This window comes from Mirounga leonina, unplaced genomic scaffold (genome assembly GCF_011800145.1).
Source record: "Mirounga leonina isolate KUSES-001 unplaced genomic scaffold, KU_Mleo_1.0 Mir_448, whole genome shotgun sequence".
NCBI lineage: Eukaryota > Metazoa > Chordata > Mammalia > Carnivora > Phocidae > Mirounga > Mirounga leonina.
In genome coordinates this window covers 1,086,778-1,106,690 of record NW_023270758.1, presented here as the reverse complement: position 1 = coordinate 1,106,690, position 19,913 = coordinate 1,086,778, and the positions used below count along the sequence as shown (strand labels likewise).

The 19,913-nt window shown below is 42.0% G+C and overlaps 1 protein-coding gene across 1 annotated transcript; it reads left to right on the top strand.

Annotated features, from left to right (window-relative positions):
- The first annotated feature begins 24 nt into the window (after nt 1-24).
- Nucleotides 25-18,409, top strand: DCTN5 (dynactin subunit 5). The gene is made up of 6 exons (XM_034988045.1): nt 25-194; nt 901-969; nt 7,091-7,209; nt 9,990-10,101; nt 13,881-13,983; nt 17,022-18,409. The coding sequence occupies exons 1-6, from the start codon at nt 147-149 to the stop codon at nt 17,117-17,119; spliced, it is 549 nt and encodes a 182-aa protein (XP_034843936.1). The 5' UTR covers nt 25-146; the 3' UTR covers nt 17,120-18,409.
- Nucleotides 18,410-19,913: the final 1,504 nt, after the last annotated feature.

The following is a 19,913-nucleotide window of genomic DNA, read 5'->3' as shown; positions in this document are numbered from 1 at the left end:
CCTAGCGGAGAGCCGAGCTGCGGAGAAGAGCGGAGGGCGCCCAGAGCGGAAGTGGAGGAGCGGCCGGAAGTAGCCTGAATCCCAGTCTGACTGACCGGCTGACAGGCTTTGACAGGAACCGGAGCTGCGAGAAGGAGTTGGTGGCCATGGAGTTGGGCGAGCTGCTTTACAACAAGTCCGAGTACATCGAGACGGTGCGCGTGTCTAGACATCTGCCCTCTCTTTTCCGAGCCTGCGTCCCTTTGAGGCTGGTGTCCCCATCCTGTCCCTGCCCCACCCTGGGTCCCTTTGGCGTTTAGTCCGAGATTACTTAGATCACTTAGTGAATGGCCCAGCTTTGTTATTTATTCCTTGCATGGCCAGTTTAGGCTTTTCTACTTATTCCTGATTTCCTAAAGATAAAATGCCTTCCAGAAAGCCGGACAAATCTCATCCACCTTAGTATCAATAACAACTCCAGGCTTCGGGCCTTTCGGAAGGTTTTTTTTTTAAACTAACGTGTCGTAATTTATTACTGTGTGCTAAAAGACGGTTAGGTCCTTTATAGTCAATACATGATGTGTGTAAATTGATCGAAGTAGGGTAGGTGCTCATTCCGCGTTGCTATGAATTCTTGCAACTCTGATATCGGTTAAGTCATTATCCTGGGTATAGAACTGAAACTTGAATCCCCGTGTCTGACGTTATTAGGCTCTAGACCTACCACATCCAAATTCTGGATCCCTTCTTGGAATCCGTAGTTTCCAAATCCATCCTTGCTTTGATATCCTGTACTCATTCCATTGAGGACTTTGCCCCGTTTCAAGTCCTTTCCTCTCCAGTAGCAGCTTTCTTGATGGAAACCTGTAGTCCAGAATCCACTCAGTTTGCTTATCCCCATTTTCTGCTCTTTGCTTTCAGGCATCTGGAAACAAAGTTAGTCGCCAGTCCGTATTGTGTGGAAGTCAGAACATCGTTCTAAATGGCAAGGTAAGGGACCAAGCCAGTTCCAGGATGCATATCTTTGCTTTCTTTCCACTAATTATCACATTGGGAGGGCAGATAATATGTTGCCATGTCTCCCATTTATTGCTGTACATTGAAAAATTCTCTTTTTAATTCTCCAAATTTTATTGAATCCAAAAAAGATTCAATAAAAGGAGGCAACAGAAAACCTTTTCCCCTTTATGCCAGGAATGGTATACCATGGCACCCAGAACTGAAATTATTTTAAAGTACTGTGGTGTGCCCTAAACTACTGGACACAAACATAAATAGGCAACAAAATATTTTAGTGTAGAAGCTGTAAAGTATAGTAGTATAATTAACTGTTTAGTAATAATGATTCAGCATCAACTGAAACTCTTAAAATTAATTTGAGAATGGGGGGGGCTCATTCGGTTAAATGTCTGCCTTTGGCTCAAGCCATGATCTCAGGGTCCTGGGATTGAGCCCCAGTCATGCTCCCTGCTCAGCGGGGAGCCTGCTTCTCCCTCTCTGCCTCTCCTCCTGCTTGTGCGCTTTCTCTTTCTGTGTCAAATAAATAAAATCTTAAAAAAGAGAGAGAATTGGAAAAGACACTAAACTATGAAACAGATTTGCAAAATGGAATATGAAAAGCTGAAAATTTGTAGTCTAAATAAATTGAAATAGCAGAGAGATGAGTATAAACTTGGGAATAATATTAGGACATTTCAGAACCAGAGAAAATATCAAGATATATTTGAACTTGACAAACACTGAACCCATAGTTTTTCCTGCCATTTTTCTTTAAAATGTTACATCTCTAACTTCAAAGGGAAAACAGTCTCACTATAATCAAGCAATCATAAATTTTTTTCAGTAGAGACACAATTACTATCTCCATTAGCTCATCATGAGATTTAATAGAAAGAAATATAGTTCAGTAATTAGGTATAATTAGTAATTATAGACACACTGTTCCTGCACAAAATTAGAAAATTCAGTTAACCCTAATCTGACTCATTAGCAAATGTGTGGAGGTTTTTGTTTTTTTTTTTTAAGATTTTATTTATTTATTTGACAGAGAGAGACAAAGCAAGAGAAGGAACACAAGCAGGGGGAGTGGGAGAGGGAGAAGCAGGCTTCCCGTGGAGCAGGGAGCCCGATGTGGGACTCGATCCCAGGACCCTGGGATCATGACCTGAGCCGAAGGCAGATGCTTAACGACTGAGCCACCCAGGCGCCCCAGTGTGTGGAGTTTTTAAGAAATCCCTAAGGTGGGCACCTGGGAAGGCTGCTTCTCCCTCTCCCACTCCCCCTGCTTGTATTCCCTCTCTCACTGTGTCTCTCGCTCTCTGTCAAACAAATAAATAAAACCTTAAAAAAAAGAAAAAGAAATCCCTCAGGTAATTTCAAAACATTTTCTGTGATTTTGTAGGGAACATTTCTTTATTAAATTGTGATAAAATATATGTGACAAAATTTGCCACTTTAACTGTTTTTAAGTGTACGATCCATTGGCATTAATTATATTTACAATTGGGGTGCCTGGGTGGCTCATTTGGTTGAGCATCCTACTCTTGATCTTAGCTCAAGTCTTCATCTCAGGGTCATGAGTTCAAGCCCCGCATTGGGCTCCACGCTGGGTGTGGAGCCTACTTAAAAAAAAAAATTCTATTTACAACCATTGTGCAATCATCACCACTATCTATTTCTAAAACTTTAATCACCCAGACAGAAGCTCTATACTCATTAAGGAATAACTCCCTGTTTCCTCCCCATCTCCCTACCCGTCTCCCCACCCCTGCCCCCCACACCCCGCCTAGTCACTAATAACCTCAATCCACTTCCTGTCTCTGTGAATTTGCCTATTCTAGATATATAATATTTGTCCTTTTTTGCCTGGCTTATTTCACTTAGCATAATGTTTCAAAGTTCATGTATGTTGTAGGATGTAAACTAATACATATATACACGTTTACATCCATGTAAACTATATACGTATATAGTTTAGCTTTACTTGGCTTTCTGTTACTTACTTTTTTTACACTCACTTATAATAACCACAGTAGGAAACACCTATCACACTAAGTACCATTGTTCTCAATTCTGTTTCTAAGATTCACTGTGGTTTGTGCGTTTTCACTACTGTGTACAGTTCCATTTATCCCCTCTCCTACTGGTTATTTTGTTCCCAGTTTTTTGTTTTGTCCCTTTCAGAACTGTAAGACTTCTATTTTCCTAAACCCTTACATGAGGTATTATAGTGCCTGCAGGGATAGGCAAGGATCAAATGAGTAAGGAAGACTGGGTGCCAACAACGGAGAGTGGCGGGGCCTGGTGAATTGAAGAATACTTGTCCTAGCTAAGCTCAAGCTGATTGTTGCCATGTGGGAATATAGACCTATATTTTCTCAAAACAAATTGGAAATCTGGATTTTTTTAATGCAAAATGTCCCGCTATTCAAATAATAGCATTAAATTCAAATGATGAAACAAGGTGCATGAGCCAAACAAAACAGGTTTCTGGGCACAGTTCTTAGACCTCCAGCTTCCCACCTCTGCCTCATCTTTTGTCGAGTTCGTGAACTCTGCTCTACTACCATATTCTTCCCTGTGAGGTCCTTATGTGCACTCACTTTCATTTTAACATCCTGCTGCCTCTCTTTTGAATCTGACTTCTCATCTTCAGCTCCATTCTTTATGAGATAGGAAACCAGGATTTGAGTCCCTCATGCTAAATCTCTTTGACCTCCTGTGATTATCCATTACTTAATGTTTTTCATGTTTGCTTCTTCAAATGGGAGTGTAATTTAGGCTGCCTGAGGGACTTCTGTGGATTTTCTTTATTTCCAGATTAAGATTGCTATCTTTGTTTAAAACACAGTAAAACAAAAACAACCATTACCAAATACTCAGAACTCTTGGTATTCTGCTTCCTTCCAAAGAAAAGGAAGTCATTTTCTCTGATTGTAGATGGAAGCATAAACAGAAAACAATGATTAAAGTAAATGAAGGATTTCAGATGAAAGAGTACATACTAGAAACAGATATCTCTTTAAACTTGAAGGAGACCATTTTTAAAAACCAAGACGAACTATAGTCCTTTATAGTCAGCAGCTGATGAGAAATTGTCTTTTTACTGATAGAGGTTTTATAGACCAAACATATGCAGGTGAGATTGGTAAACTCTTTGAAGTATGAGCCCACTTCTTTTTTAGTAATTTCTCAGAGCCTCGTGTTCAGGTTAGTGACATATCTAAATTCACCTGTATATGTCAGGTTAGTGACATATCTAATTTCACCTGTATTCCCCATCTACCTCTTCTGTCCTGGGCCCCAGACCTTCATTTCAACTGCCTGTTGGTCATCCAACAGGTACCTCAAATAGCATTTCACAATTGAATTTGCCATCCAGTCCAGTCCCCAGAATCGCTTACCCCATTCTAAACTCTCATCCTAGATTCCCTTTCTCTCTTTCCCCAATATCAAAACAATGACCAAGTCATATAGATTCTCTTCCCTTTTTTTCCATTTTTAACGTTTTACAGTGGAACATTTATTTTAAAGATTTTATTTATTTGAGAGAGAGAGTGGGCAAGAGAGAGCATGAGGCAGGGAGAGGGCCGGAGGGAGAGGGACAAGCAGACACCCCGCTGAGCAGGGAACCCGACGCAGGGCTTGATCCCACGACCTCGAGATCACGACCTGAGCCGAAGGCAGACGCTTAACCTACTGAGACATCCAGGTGCCCCTCTAGTGGAACATTTTAAAAGTTATCTTTATTGAGACATAATTACATACAATGAATTGTACCCATTTTAAGTGTGCAGTTTGACAAGTTTTGGTGTTTTTTTTTTAAGATTTATTTATTTGAGAGAGAGAGAGCCCAAGCAGGGGGTAGGAGCAGAGGGAGAGGGAGAAGCAGGCTCCCCACTGAGCAGGGAGCTTGATTTGGGGCTCAGTCCCAGGACCTTGGGACCATGATCTGAGCTGAGGCAGATGCTTAACCAACTGAGCCATCCAGGCGCCCCTCAGTTTGACAAGTTTTGACTGATGCTTACACCTCTGCAACCACAATTAAGATATAAAATATTTCTATCACCCTCATTTCCTTGGACCCCTCTGCTGTCAGTCCTCCTACTACCCTTGGCCCCAGATAACCACTGGTGTAAGACCAATAGAGATTACTTTCGCATTTTCTAGAGTTGCCTGTAATGGGAATCATGTACTCTTTGTTGTCAGCCTTCTTGCACTCAGCATAATGTTTTTGAGATTTATCCATGTTGTGTACATTAGTGGATTAACAATTCATTACTTTTTATAGATGGGCAGTATTATTATGCAACTTTTAAGACATGTACCAAAGTAGAGAGAACATATAATGAATCTCCATATACTCATTCACCAGCTTCTGCAGTTAGCAATATTCTGACGTCCTTGTTTCATCTCTGTACCTGCCCCACAAACCCATACCTATTTTGACCAGGGGCAGAGCAGGGAGTTGGGGTATTTTAAAGCAAATTGCAAACACTGTATTATTTCACCCATAAATACTTAATATATATCACTAAGATTTAAAGATTTTAAAAAATGAGTAGAGTACCCTTATCATGATATATTTTTTAAGAAGCCAGTTATTTCCTACTATCATCTAATCCTCTGTCCATGTTCAATCTTTCTAGTATCTTAACATGTCTTTTTATAGTTGGTTTATTCAAATCAGGATCCAAACAAGGTCAAGTACACATTGCATCTGGTTGATATATCTCTCAGGACTCTTTAAGCCTGTAACAGTTCTTTTCCCCCAGCCTGTTTTTCTCTCCATCCCACTTATATGTTGAAGAAACTGGCTCATTGTTCTGTAGAATTTTCAAATTTTGAATTTGGTCAATTCTATTTCCATGGTTGTTGAATGCAGTCTTTCTGCCCCTCTCCTCCCTCTTAATTAGTAGATCTGGAGGCTTGATCAGATTCCTCTACCTTGTATTTCTCTTTTCTTCATGCACAACTATTGTCATAGAGAAGGCCCATTCTCTCATTTTACCTTGATCCACTGTAGTCATCTAAAGTGTCACTTTCCCTCCAGTCTTACCTGCCCTCTCCCTTCACTCTAGACTGCTTTCAGAATAATATTTCTAAAATGAAGATTCAGTGTGTTCTGCTTAAAAAGTTTGATTCCTTATATCCTCTATATCCTCTAGGGAAAAAGCCTAAGCTTCTGTACTCAGTATACATAATGCCTCATAAGCCCTAGGCCCAGCTTACTTGTCCAGCTGTAACCCCAGCCATATGCAATTTTATTTTTTTTACCCCATTTATTCAAAAGACACTTCCAGAATGCCTACTCTTTACCAAGTATGGGGCATTAATTCCCCCAAACTTCTGAGTTACATAATTCACCCTGAAGCCCATCCAGGCAATCTTTGGGGCAGTTGGATATCATACCCTGCAGTGTAGCACTTCATCTGAGTCCAGAATTTGGGAGAGGAACCAGGAGCTCAGTAGGCCTACCTCCAGGAGCATGAAGTTGGAGGTAGTCAGTAGTGTTGGGAGATTGGACAAAGGTAGGAGCAGCCTGGATTCTCACTGAGCAAGCAGCCAAGGCTTAAGGGCGGGTAGAATCAAGTGAATCTGAGGTGGTGAGTAAACTAGGTCAACTACAGGCATTCTTAGTAAAGGTCTGTTTATTCAACGAGTCTTATTTATGGGATATTAAGGGCAGAGCTCATGATATGCTGGGAACATCTTCAGCTGAGTCAGTGTTGTTTTTTTTTTAAGATTTTATTTATTTATTTGAGAAAGAGAGAGAGAAAAAGAGAGCACAAGCAAGGTGAAGAGCAGAGGGAGAAGCAGACTCCCCGCTGAGCAGGGAACCCAATGCAGGACTCGATCCCAGAACTCGATCCTGGGACTCTGCGATCATGACCCGAAATGAAGGCAGACGCTTAACAACTGAGCCACCCAGGCGCCCCTAACTGAGTCAGTGTTAGGAGGGCAGTTCTCTTTACCTTAAAGTTATCTCTTTTGACAGAACATGTGACTCAGTAGATCATAGCATAACTTCAATCAGTGTCTACTTACCTAGTCTTTTTTGTTGTGTTTTAGGCTATGTTGGTAGCTTTTTAAAATGTGCTTTATTTTGTAGACCATTGTGATGAATGACTGTATTATCCGAGGGGATCTAGCAAATGTAAGAGTTGGACGTCATTGTGTTGTGAAAAGTCGGAGTGTCATAAGGCCACCGTTCAAGAAATTCAGCAAAGGGTATGTAATTTACTTACCTTGTTTCAGTATTGTGCGGGATGCTGCTATGGGTGGTGTATTCCGGGTATTGAGTTGTGGTATAAGGAGCAGGTCTGTGCTATTGTTTGGGTCACTGAGGAGGAATTCACTGTAATGAACGCAACTCTGGTGGTGGTTATCTTAGTCTAGTTGTTGGTTGGTTGCCAGAAACAGAATCCACTTAAATTGGCAAAGGCAGAAGGGGTTCTGATGAAGAGATGCAGGCATATTTAACGGAATATAAGGGTAGGAAAAGGGGCCAGGCTTCATAGGGACTAGAACCTGTAATTGGACAGCTAGCCAGAATCAAGACAACTATGCTGACTATTGCTCTGTCACCGAGATTATGTTGTTTCTTGTCGTTCTTTGTCCCTGCATTTCTGCCTCCCTCTCCTCTCTTTCACGTTGGCTTCATCTTCCCCCTTTTCTCATGGAGCCAACCATGCTGCCTCAGCCCCTTATTTATATCAGTTCTTTATTCAGGCTTCAAAAGATAGTAGCCAAAGATTTTAGGTCTTATTTCCAGAATCTTGGCAGAGGGAATCTGATTGGCTCAACTGGAGTTAAGTGCCCACCTCTGGTCTAAACAGTTTTGACTCAGAGGGCAGGGGCAAGTCAAGCCCACTGTTTTCTCAGTGGGAGTAAGGATTATCCAGGGAAGGGCATGGACAGGGCAGGAAAACTGTCCACCATGCCTGATGTGCTGGTATTTTTGTTGTTGTTGTTGTTGTTCTTTTGCCTCTCTCCCTCTTTTCCCTCCTGGCTCCTACCTATGGCACCATCTGCAATACATTGAGTAATTCAACAAGCATTGATTGAGTGCTTTCTTTATGTCAGTCACTTCATTATAAGGTGGGTACGTAAAGATGGATGAAATAGCGTTCCTGCCTCAAAGTTCTCAAAAACCTAGTAGTAGAAACACATACAGAGATGGCTACTATAGAATGTGATACTATAATGTGATAGCCACTGTGTATTGTGACACTCCTATCATAGGGCTGAACTTGGTTAGGGAGGAACAATAAAGAGAGCAACCAACTCAGACTGTAATACCTGGGAGTAAAGCACACAGGAATCATCCTGCATGTCTCAGAATGAAGTCAGACTCCAGGCTTTCCATCACAGACAGGAATGGGAGCAGGGAATCACTGCAAATCATTCACGTGAAAACATTTGCTCATTAGCTCAGAAGGCTTTTGGGGGGAAACAAGAAATCCTTGTGGTGGGCTTTCATGGTTCTACACTGTGACAGGTACTCTGCCAGAGTCGTTGGCTCCCCCTTCTGATAGAGGCGTTACTGTGCTGGCTATGGTCTCGGAAGAGCTCTGAGAATAAATAGGGGGTTTATTGGTGAACAGTAGGATGTGTAAATAGGAATAGTCCACATGAGAAATACAGGAATACAAAAGTGTAAATAGCAACACATGAACAGCAAGTGACCATGGATTCCTCTGTCCCCCACCCCATGTATCCTCAATATAAGAACCAGATAATAATATCAAGTTTGGAATTTTTAATTTAAAATTCAGGTGCTGACAGTGCTGCTGTAGACTGATAAGATCAAGGAATTCATTGTCACACAAGGGTCCCAGATCAAAAATATGAATAGATTAAGGAAGATTTAAATAAACTATAGCTCCAGGGAGGACAGATATCATCTCTGACAAAATAGAGCACAGGACTAGATAGAGCCAGTGAGCATCCAGCTACTTTATTTTAGTTCTAGTCCAAATATTTTCCATCCCAAGGTACTGAAGTTACTGTAGATGTGATCATAGAACCATAGTCAGTAACATTTGAGGAATCATGGAGAATGGCAATGATGTCAGAAGTCTGGAGAAAGCCTACTGACTCCTCCTCCTTCAATTCTTAGCTTAAATGTCACTTTTTTTTTCAAGATTTTATTTATTCATTTGAGAGAGCAAGAGGACAGACGAGCATGGGGATGGGCAGAGGGAGAAGGAGAGAGGAAGCAGACTCCCCACTGAGTGCAGAGCCCAACACAAGGCTCGATCCCAGGACCCTGAGATCATGATCTGAGCTGAAGTCAGATGCTTAACCAACTGAGCCACCCAGGTGCCCCTTAAATGTCACTTTCAATTAAGCTTTTACCAAACTTCCAATCTAGGTGAAGTCTTCACTTATAACTTGGTATTTTTTACTTTGTAGTACTTATCATATTTGTAATTAATTACTTATATAAGCATTTGTTTAATCTCTCTTTTCTTGATTGCTAGCTCCTCGTGGGCCAGATAGTGTCCTTTTTGCTTGCCATTCTATCTCCAATTTCTAGCATAGAGTCTGGCATACAGTAGGTACTCAGTAAATTCAGTAAAATCAAAAATATACAAATTTTTGGAATGTTGAATGGTAGAAAATATATCCCAGGAACTGATGTCAGTCTCCTACAACATTGTAGGGCAGATTACCAAAAATGTGACCTATGAGCATTTCCAAGGAGGCAGGAATGAGCAAAACACGCATTCATTTGGTGCCAGCCCTTTTAGCTTGGAAGGTCTCGCTGCTTCTGTCTTCCTGTTTCCTTGCACACTGCTTGGTCCAATATTTCTGATTTTGAGCTAGTAATCCCATTCATCTTCAACATTACAGAATTCTCCTAGCCTGAGGATTCCTTCCTTTTAGGAACAATCTTATTAAGATGAGATGATGAAGTTGAGAGTATGATCAGCAGTTCTATAAACCTTGACCAAAAGCAAATCACCTTGACATTTTCTTTTGTTCATCTTCTTTTCCTTCTCCAGCGTTGCATTCTTTCCTTTACATATCGGGGACCATGTCTTTATTGAGGAAGATTGTGTGGTCAACGCAGCTCAGATTGGCTCTTATGTTCACGTTGGCAAGAACTGTGTGATTGTGAGTATGGTGTCTTGGCTGGCTAAATGGCCTTACTGCCCCTCCATCTCCCGTTCCTCACATCAGTGGGCCTCTGCTTCTGTGGCCAAGGAGGGTAGAAGTAGTTTCTGGTCTACTCGAATTATTATTGGATTTGGAGTTTTCTAGGCATCCGTAATCACGGCTAAACTTTATCTAACCTCTTCTATAAGATGTTAAACTCTTGCCTTTGATTTTTCCATTTGACCCTCATAACCATCCAAGGTGGTAGTTAACTGTTATTATCCCTATTTGCAGACAACAAGCCTGAAGACCTTAGAAATTAGGGGATTTGACAGAGCTATGAAGTGGTAGAGCTGGGATTTGAACCCAGGCTTAATGAATAGCCATGCCTGCTCTATGGCCTACCTGTTGCTTTACCTCCAGGATCGTACAGTCTAGTGGGGACAAGGGATATGACATTAGGGGAACTCCAAGTAGTTCAGGGTGATGGGCATGTGGGGTACAAGTGGGCCCTTGCTCAGTGGACATGTGGGATCCTGGTCCACAGGAGCCTTGGCATCTACTTGTTTCATCTGGCCAAGGCTTTACGAAGTTGGATTTCTCAGTATTCTTAGATGAAGAGCTTGATTTCAGTTGGGATTTATGAGAACATCCTGGGTGAGAATGCTAATGACCAGAGTTGAACTGCCTTAAGAGTTAGGGAAAATGTTTCCTATATTTTTTTTTTAAGATTTTATTTATTTATTTGACAGAGAGAGACACACAGCTAGAGAGGGAACACAAGCAGGGGCGAGTGGGAGAGGCAGAAGCAGGCTTCCCGCTGAGCAGGGAGCCTGGTGTGGGACTCGATCCCAGGACCCTGGCATCATGACCTGAGCCGAAGGCAGACGCTTAACGACTGAGCCACCCAGGCACCCCAGTTTCCTATATTTTAAATTTGTACCCAAATCCTAGCTTCTAGGAAAAGCCAAGGACTTTTCATGTTATTCCCAATAATACAGAGGCAGCTCTCTCTTCTGGATAATACTCAAGTATAAAATACTTGTAGAAACCCTGTGGTCACATTCTGCAAGCCACGAGAGCACAGCAAAGATGGACCGTGCAGTGGAGAACCACACTGCTGTGGAAAACATCAATCCGGCCTGTCACTCAGAATTAAGGGAAGTGGTTGTTTTGCCAAATATTCTCCTCCAAAGGAGTCCCTTCATATATATTAGAGACAGAGGGTCTTTCATTTGGCATGATATTGAAGAAAGGGGGGAAATTGTGAAATCCATCCTGTCCCCTCATTCTGTGTGACAGAAGTTGGCTTTCTAAGCCACAGCTGGATTTTTCTTTTTCTTCCGCAAAGTGATGACATGCTCATAGTAGCCTAGTGTGTTAGCCCCGTCCTTTATCCCTGGAGCTAAATGTCTGAAACATTAAAATCCAAATACTCTTCCCAGTGCGTAGGGAGTTCTAGTCTTCTTGTCTTGCTCTGCTTTTTTGTGCCCCTTTCTGATACATCAGTTCAGACATAAGTACCTATTTGCTGAGCCTTTTACAAATTCTCAAGTAATCTCAGGAGAAAGATTATTTTACAACTCTAGAATCTTGGAGCTAGCAGGGACTCTTTTTAGAGTCCAGCTGTCCCCATGACCCACAGATCCTTCCGATAGCATCCATTTGGTGGTCTAACTCCTTTCGGATGTGTGAGGGTATAGTTGCCAGTCAGAGTTGCCCAGATGCCTGCAGGAAAAGCCTCACAGACAATCTTCATAGTCTCTGTTACCGTGCTGTGAGCTTTACATTTATTGTCTCTAATCCTCACAGCGGCCCTGTGGTTTGGTTTTATGTCCTGTTTCCCAGACGAGGAACCCAAGGCTCAGAGATGCTGAATAACTTGTATCTGGAAATACAGGTAGCTGTAATACTGGCAACATGGAGTTCTTGACTCCTCCTGGGAAAGTCCTCTAGGAAAGAATAAAGAAGTGGTTTCAGCTTTTCACCTCCTCATCTATTGCCAATGCACTCATGCCTAAGAAGTACCCGTGTTTTGACTTTTACTGCTGTTTAATTGATCAGTTTGCCCAGAATGCTCTGGAAGCTGATTAAGCATCATTTACCTGAGTGGGCAGAATGGCTAATGAGTGGACACAGCAGGTGCCTCCAGGCTGTGTGGTGGCCGGTGGTACACAGCGGAAGTTTTATTCTCACTGCTCTTCTTTTCCAGGGCCCTTTGTCTGCAGATCCCTCTGTGTGAATGTGTCATGCCTCATGCAGCACATTCTGCTTCTTTCCCCAGTGCCCTATGCGCTTAATCAGAATTATTAGGAGCATAGGTGTCATAGGACATCTTTGGGTTAATTTGGGAGTCACCCGGGGAGCTGGCCAGCTGCTGTATTTTGGGAATTGCCACTAGCAGGTAATTCATGGGAGAGAACTTTCCAAGAATGAATGGAGAGCTGCGGTTATAACTTGTTTCTGAGCTACAGATAGTGCCAAGTGTTGCCAAGGCTGTTATCCACCTCGCCAGAGACAGCTTAGTAGTCACTTAAAAAATTCAGACCTTCAAGGTATAAGCTTTCTAAAAAATTCATTTAGCAATCTACCTGGAAATTCCTGGAAATACTTATGATTTGGGCATTTATTAATAATTGGGAAATTTTTAATACAACCAAATCAAAGTATCTTTCATATTCTTCGGTAAAATCTGAGATCTAGACAGGTTAGCATTGTCCTGATGTTGTTAGGGATTCCACATTGTCAGTCAAGTATGTTTTATCAGATCCTCTGACCAGGACACAAGTGAACTCACAGGCCCTGGTGATGTAAGTGCAGTCAGTGAAGACCAAAACTTTCACTTACTCAGCAGGTAGTCTGAGGCACAACTTTAATCTGTATGTAGAAGAAGCCTTCCCTTTCCTTTAACCCAGGAAACAGATGGATCTACCAGACCTTATTTCTTGCCCTCAAAATGCTGTGGGTGATGCAGAATTCAAAAGTGGCAACAGTGGATAAAGTCAAGCATAAGGCTTGGCCTAAACTTTCAAAACGAACATATTGGCTAATATGAACCAAGAGTACAAAAGTAGACCCTAATTCTATGCACAGGTGGCTCCAGGGGTTCAATTGATGTCATGAGAATTAATCTCTTTCTCTTTCCCGCTTTCCTTTGGGAGGCTGTCAGGCAGATTCTTCCCTCTTGGAAACAAGACAGTTGGTCTAAATGTCTGTCCTGTCCTCTAGAAACCCCACTGGAAAGAGCTTCCTTTCCCAGTAGTCCCAGCAGAAGCCTTGATGTTGTGATTCATCAGACTGATTTGGCTCATTCCATAAAACAGTCCTTGTGGCCAGGCTTGGGGTTTGGGGTTAGGATAGGGGACTGTCATGGGCAGAGGGGTATTACCAAGGACAATACAGGTTCTGTTACCAGAAGAAAGGGGATCAAATGTTGGACAAGCAAAAAAGTAAATGTCCACTAAATTTAAGAAAAAAGACAGAAAATTCTACAACTCTTGGGAGACTGAATTTCAGTCTGTAATACCTAAGATAACCTGAACTGTCCCTAGCATACAATTCCTTCCCCAAGTTCATGTACACACACTCGCACACACACACACACACACTCGTACCCCTACCTCCTCCTGCTTGTCACCTGAAGTAGGGAATTGTGGCCAAACCTCTTGTCATTGGCCCTGTCTATTGTATGATATCATGAATGGAGAATATATAAAATAGCATTCCATGCAGCAGACAGGCAACTTTTACTCGAGCAATTCCTGCTGTATTTCCTAGTGACAAGATTTTAATTTCAGGGGCGCCGATGTGTGTTGAAAGATTGCTGCAAAATTCTTGACAACACAGTATTACCCCCAGAAACTGTGGTGCCACCATTCACCGTCTTCTCAGGCTGCCCAGGTAAGCTTGGTGTTGATTATGAAAGCTCAATCTCATTTTCCTTCACAAAAGTAATGCATGCAGTTTTTGTCTCTGACAATGTATTGATCTAGCTAATTTAAAAATTCTCCTGCTACAGATTACCTAGAAATGCTATCTAAAAATGTAACCAGTATCTTTTTAAATGCACAATTGAGTTCACAAGGAAATTTCAAGAGTCAGAAACAAAGAGGAGACTAAACCCACACTATAAGCATGGTTAGGTTTATGCATCTTCATAGTAAGTAGAGTGGTTTAGGGTTTGATACTTCTGTGGGGATGAGAGAGAAAGCCTTATATGGCAGAGAGATCCTCTTGAAGGGTGGTCTCTCAATAAAAGTTGATCTAGAGTCAACCTGCCACCAGCACAGGGAAAGTACAAAGAAGCAAGACTCTCTTGGTCTGGGCTCTAGGTGGAAAAAGAAAAAGTCTCTCCAGAGAATTCTAACAATGCCTTCATGTTGGTTGGGATTTTGAACTTATACTTCCCACACTGCCCAGGAATGCCCAAACTGAAAAGTTGGCATAAAACATGGTCTAAGGCCAACGATAGCTCTAGAACACCTAAGGGAAGCAAATATATCCCCTCTTGACCTTGGCTAATGGAATGCCCTTAGGTAAAGCCCTCGTGAGCTCAGAGTTCCCAGTGGCCAAACATGTGAGCAAACAAAAGTGATACATGCTCCTCCTAGAAAACTTGGAAAACACAGAAAAACAGAAGGAAGAAGAAAACCTCATGTCTCCCACCCCTCCCCAAGGCAGTCTCTTTTCTTCTCTATATGATTTTATGTGGTTGAACTCATGCAACATGGACAGAGGCACACCAGAGATTCACAGATGGAAGATGCTATTTATGGCGAGAGATTTGGCAATATATGAGACGTACCCCTGGATGGTTTAGTTACTTTTCCAATTAAAAAACTCATCACTCAGATCATTGACTGTGGATTTCAAAGATGTAGAAAATCATCCATTCAGATTCTTTGGGGAGGAAATGGGCTGTTCTGCTGTTTCAGAAGAGCTGAAACAGCTTTTGCTCTTGCAAAGGAGGAAGAACCTTGCTGAGTGAGATTCTCCCTATATTAGGTTCCCACTGTGAGAAAGTATCATCATTCTTAGCAAGTGCAGATCCGAACAGCCCCAGCAGTCGTTTTAGGTTGATTGTCAGACAGGTATCTGATCTGCAGTGAGCAGTATATTGCCAGAGAAATATCTTAACCTCTTTTAACTTATTCAGGGTCCTTAGAACCAACTGTGGTCTTTGGGCATCGATGGCCAAGGCAGGGAGGCACTACTTGGTATTTGAAATCCAAATAAGCGCTGTGTTTGGAGGTTCTGATGGAGGATTCAAGCTGCCTGAGACCTTAGAGATAATTGTGTAGATGGGGAAACAGGCCTAGAGAGATTGGGTCGTCCACAGGGTCAGAGCTGGTTCGTGGGAAAGCCTTGACTAGCTCTTAAGACCCCTTATTTAGAGTCCAGTACTTTCTGCACTGTGACAGGATACTTCCCATGTTTGTTTTTAGTAGTTTCACAAACAAATGCTAACCATCTAGATAATGCTGTTGGTAATCTTCATCCTTAGTAAAGAGGCCTAAGGTTGTAGGACAACTGGCACATTTTTGGAGGGCTCCTCTGCATGTCACTGAGTAGTGGAACAAATGAAAGGCAAACCATCCAGAAAGAACCTGGGTAAGGAACCAAAAAGCTAAAACTGCCTGTAGGAGTCAGACAGACGTGATTGAAGTGACAGCCTATCATGGCTGGCCAAGAGTACAGACCTAACATTCTAAGAACTTCTGATAGTTCATGAGGAGCTAAAAATCTGAATATCTACGTGGGATCTCTGAATTTTTGAGTGTTGGTTGCTAACTTTTTAAAAAGATTAAATACTGTGCAGACCAAACATATGTTTGCAAATCTAACATAGGCTGCTCATTTGTAAAAGATGCCTGTGAGAATTTTATATTTTTTAGACCTTTTTTTTCTATCCTACCTGTTATTTTCTCTCTGTATATGTGCAAGTGTGTTTGTTTTGTATGTATATTAATGCACAGGTGTGTGTACCATATGTGTGTATATATGTACTTGTGTGTATTACACAGATATATAAAACTGTTTAGACCTGTATAAATAGATTCACACTTTCTATTCTGTTTGGAAATTTGCTTTCTTAACAGTGTATCTGGGGCATCTTTTCTTGTCAGTATGAAGAGATTCCCCTCACTCCTTTTCATGGTTGCATGGTTTTCATTACATAAATGTACCACAGTATAACTGACCCATTCCCTGGTATAATGGACCATTAGACGTTGTACCTGGTTTTTCACTATTAGAAACTTTGCTGCATTAATATTCTTGTACATATATTGATCAGTTGAGCAAGGATATTTGTAGGATAAATTCTTAGAAGTTGGATTGTCAGGTCACAGAATATGAACTTTTAAAAGTTTTGCTAGATTTTCCAAAATTGCTCTTCCAAACGGTTATATGAATGTACACTTCTGCCCATAGTGTATGAGAGTGCCTCTTTCCCAGAAATCCTTAAATACAATTTTTTGTCTTTTGATAGGATATTTCTGTTCTACTCCCATCCATGATTTGTCTGTATGTAGCAGGTTTGGGGATTGGATTCAGTTTCATTGTATGAACAACAGAACAGTTTCTTACCTCAAAGGGTGCTCACCTGGGCTTGCCCAGCAGGTGTCATACCAGAATCCAGGGGATGGACTAATCCTTGTCTGGAACAACGTCCCATGTAGTCGGAGATGCCTTAACTCTTCAGATCATGCAGTAATGTATATTTATCCATTCGGGGAATTGTGTTATTTGTCTCCCCCCACACACAAAAATATCATCTTGAAGATACAGTCAGTAGAAATATTCTAGCATTGAAGCTGGAAGACCTAGAATTTAGATGCTCATGAGTAAAGAAAAGGGCCCTGTAGTGGTTTAAATCGAAATCAGAGCTGCTGGCCTCCCCCAGCTCCAGTTGGTTGACCAGGTCTTTCTTTCCCCAGGGCTGTTTTCAGGGGAGCTCCCAGAATGTACCCAGGAGCTGATGATTGACGTCACCAAGAGCTACTACCAGAAGTTTTTGCCCTTGACACAGGTCTAATGTCTCTGCCTCGTGTCTCAAATTTGCTTGAGCTCTAAGATGAACTTGGGGACAAAGTGAGCCAGCCAGCATCTACAAAGAGTTCTTGTGTCTTTGATACCTTCCACCCTCTTTTTTTGTTTGTCTGGTTTTAATTCTTTAGAATTTCTCAATCCTTCCAGGTTCTAAGCTCTTAAGACTTTAATAACAGAATGTCTGGAGGAGTTGTGTCCAAATGCTGTGCTTAAACCTTATCTATTAACGGCCTCTTCATACCATTATCTGTGGAACACAGAATCATCTGTTCCCAACACGCCCACCCCTTGGTCCTGTGGATGACGGGATCCTGGCCCGCAGAGCAGAGCACTGTCCCAGCGTGGAGGTTATGAAGCTGGTCTACTGCTCATGGCCATTAGCTGCCCACAATGAACACCGCTCACATGGGTTGCTCCCAGCTTTCCTGAGCTAACACATTTGGCCAGTTGCCACAATTGTTCATGGTCTTGGGGGAGAAAGTGTTGGTGACTTTTCAGAGCCCAGATTCCTGTTGGCTACTAAAACTTGAAAGGAGGGGTGGTTAGCATTTCTCTTCTTCCCGAAATGACTTTAAGTGTTATTTTAACCCAGGGTGATTAATAAAAGACTTTCTAGCATTCTATTCTAGGGCCTTTGGCTTTCACTAGAAGGGGGGCCCCCAGCACCCAGATTTTATTTTTGCAAAGACCCAGGTATGAGTCTGCCATGTGGATGGACTAGTCTGGCAGTCACTCCTTGCCTCACAGTATTTGCAGGCAACAGCATATGCCTTATTTCCTTGAAGACATAGCATTTGTGACACTTGTCCTCTTGGCCTAGAGCCATTCATCCGCTCTGTATTTGCCATAAACCTCACAGTTCAGACCAAAATATCTCTACCTGGACCCAATCACATATATACATGGGGGCCTCTTAAATCATTCTGTGGACACAGAGCCCCAAGGAGTAAATGAAGTTACCAGTGCTGTTTTTAACCATCTCCTGGGTAATAACACAACCCTGCCTGGTTCTGCTCCGACCTCTTGGTCTAAAAGATTTAGAAGGGAGGGTCTGAGAACCTTGGCTTTGCTTAATGCTCTGATTCTGCTGTGAACAGGGTAAGATGGTTCAGCCCTGAAGGTTAGGATCTAGCAGGAGCTGGACGGACTTAATATGTGGTTGTGGGGTTTGTTAAAATGGCTATATGTGATGATTTCCTCTAGGTCAATGTAAAACTGTTTTCCAGTTCTTCTTCTTTTTTTTTTAATGCATTAAAAGATTGACACGTGAAACAAATCACTTGAAGGTGATCCCTCTCCCCCTCTGTGATGGCTGCCTCACTTCCTCGGCCACTTCCCTGCACGCCTGGTGCCCTGCTACAGACTTTGCATTCACTAGTCTGCTTATGGCTCACACCAACCCAGTAAGGGGGATATTATTCCTATTTTACAGATGAGAAAAAACTCAAAGATCTTAGATAACTTGGTCCAGTCCCTACAGTGACAAAGTGGCTGACCCAGGAGTCACACCCATGTCTGTCTGGCAGCACAGCCGTGCAATTCAGCTCTGCCCTGGTCAGATGAGGCTAGGCTTACCCTTAGAGCACATCTGCTATGTGCCCTGTCTGATACCAGTAGTCTGTGATGGTTGCAGGGGTTTTGTTTTGTTTTGTTTTTTGGGGTTTTTTTTTTTTTTTTGGTCCTTTCCTGGCATCTCCCCCAGCTCCCTTCTTTTGTGCCACCATGAAGGCAAATCTTGGAATTGACAGAGCTTTGATGTTGTCTAAGCTAATCTCCATTAGCTAGTGAGATCTTCCAGGGCACGTCTAACAGATTGCCATCCAGCCTGTGTTTGAATACCTCTAAAAGGAAGCTAGCTGACTGCCATGCAACTGACTGTCCATTTTCTTTTTCAATTTATCCTTTCCAGCTTAATTGAGATGTAATTGACATATCATTTTTTTGACTGCCCATTTTGTTGTGAACAGTGAAAATTAAGAGAAAGTGGGATTGTTTAAAGCCTCTTAAACATGATTTTAAAAGCCTTAAGTAACTCAAGTACATGATTGCAAAAATCCAATCCAGTTAGTAAAGAGGAGACATACAGTGAAGTAGAAATTCCCGATCCCAGAATCCCAGTTCCATGTTCTATTTCCCAGAGGCAGCTACTCTTAACAGTTTTGGGTCTATCCTACCAGAGACAGTCTGCATGCACAAGCAGATAGATATGTATACCTTAGCCTCTGTATGCATACAATTGTGAGCACAGGGTAGATGTGCTCTTCTCATCTTGCTGCTTTTTTTTTAATTTTTTTTTTTTAAGATTTTATTTATTTATTTGAGAGAGAGAATGAGAGACAGAGAGCACGAGAGGGAAGAGGGTCAGAGGGAGAAGCAGACTCCCCGCCAAGCAGGGAGCCCGATGCGGGACTCGATCCAGGGACTCCAGGATCATGACCTGAGCCGAAGGCAGTCGCTTAACCAACTGAGCCACCCAGGCGCCCTCATCTTGCTGCTTTTACTTAACAATATGCCTTAGAGATTGTTCCATATTTGGCACATAGAGGTGACAAAAATAGCAATCGCTGATACTTATAAGGTGTTTACCATGTACCTGGTACTCTTCTGAGTTCTGTACATTTATTAACTTTTTAATACAACCACCATGAGGTAGGTACAGTTACTCTCCTCAAGAAACAGGACGTTAAGTAAAGTGCCCAAATTTATACACCTAATATGACAGTGAGTCAAAGCATTCTGGTTCTAGAGCTCATACTTTTAAAGATTTTATTTTATTTTAT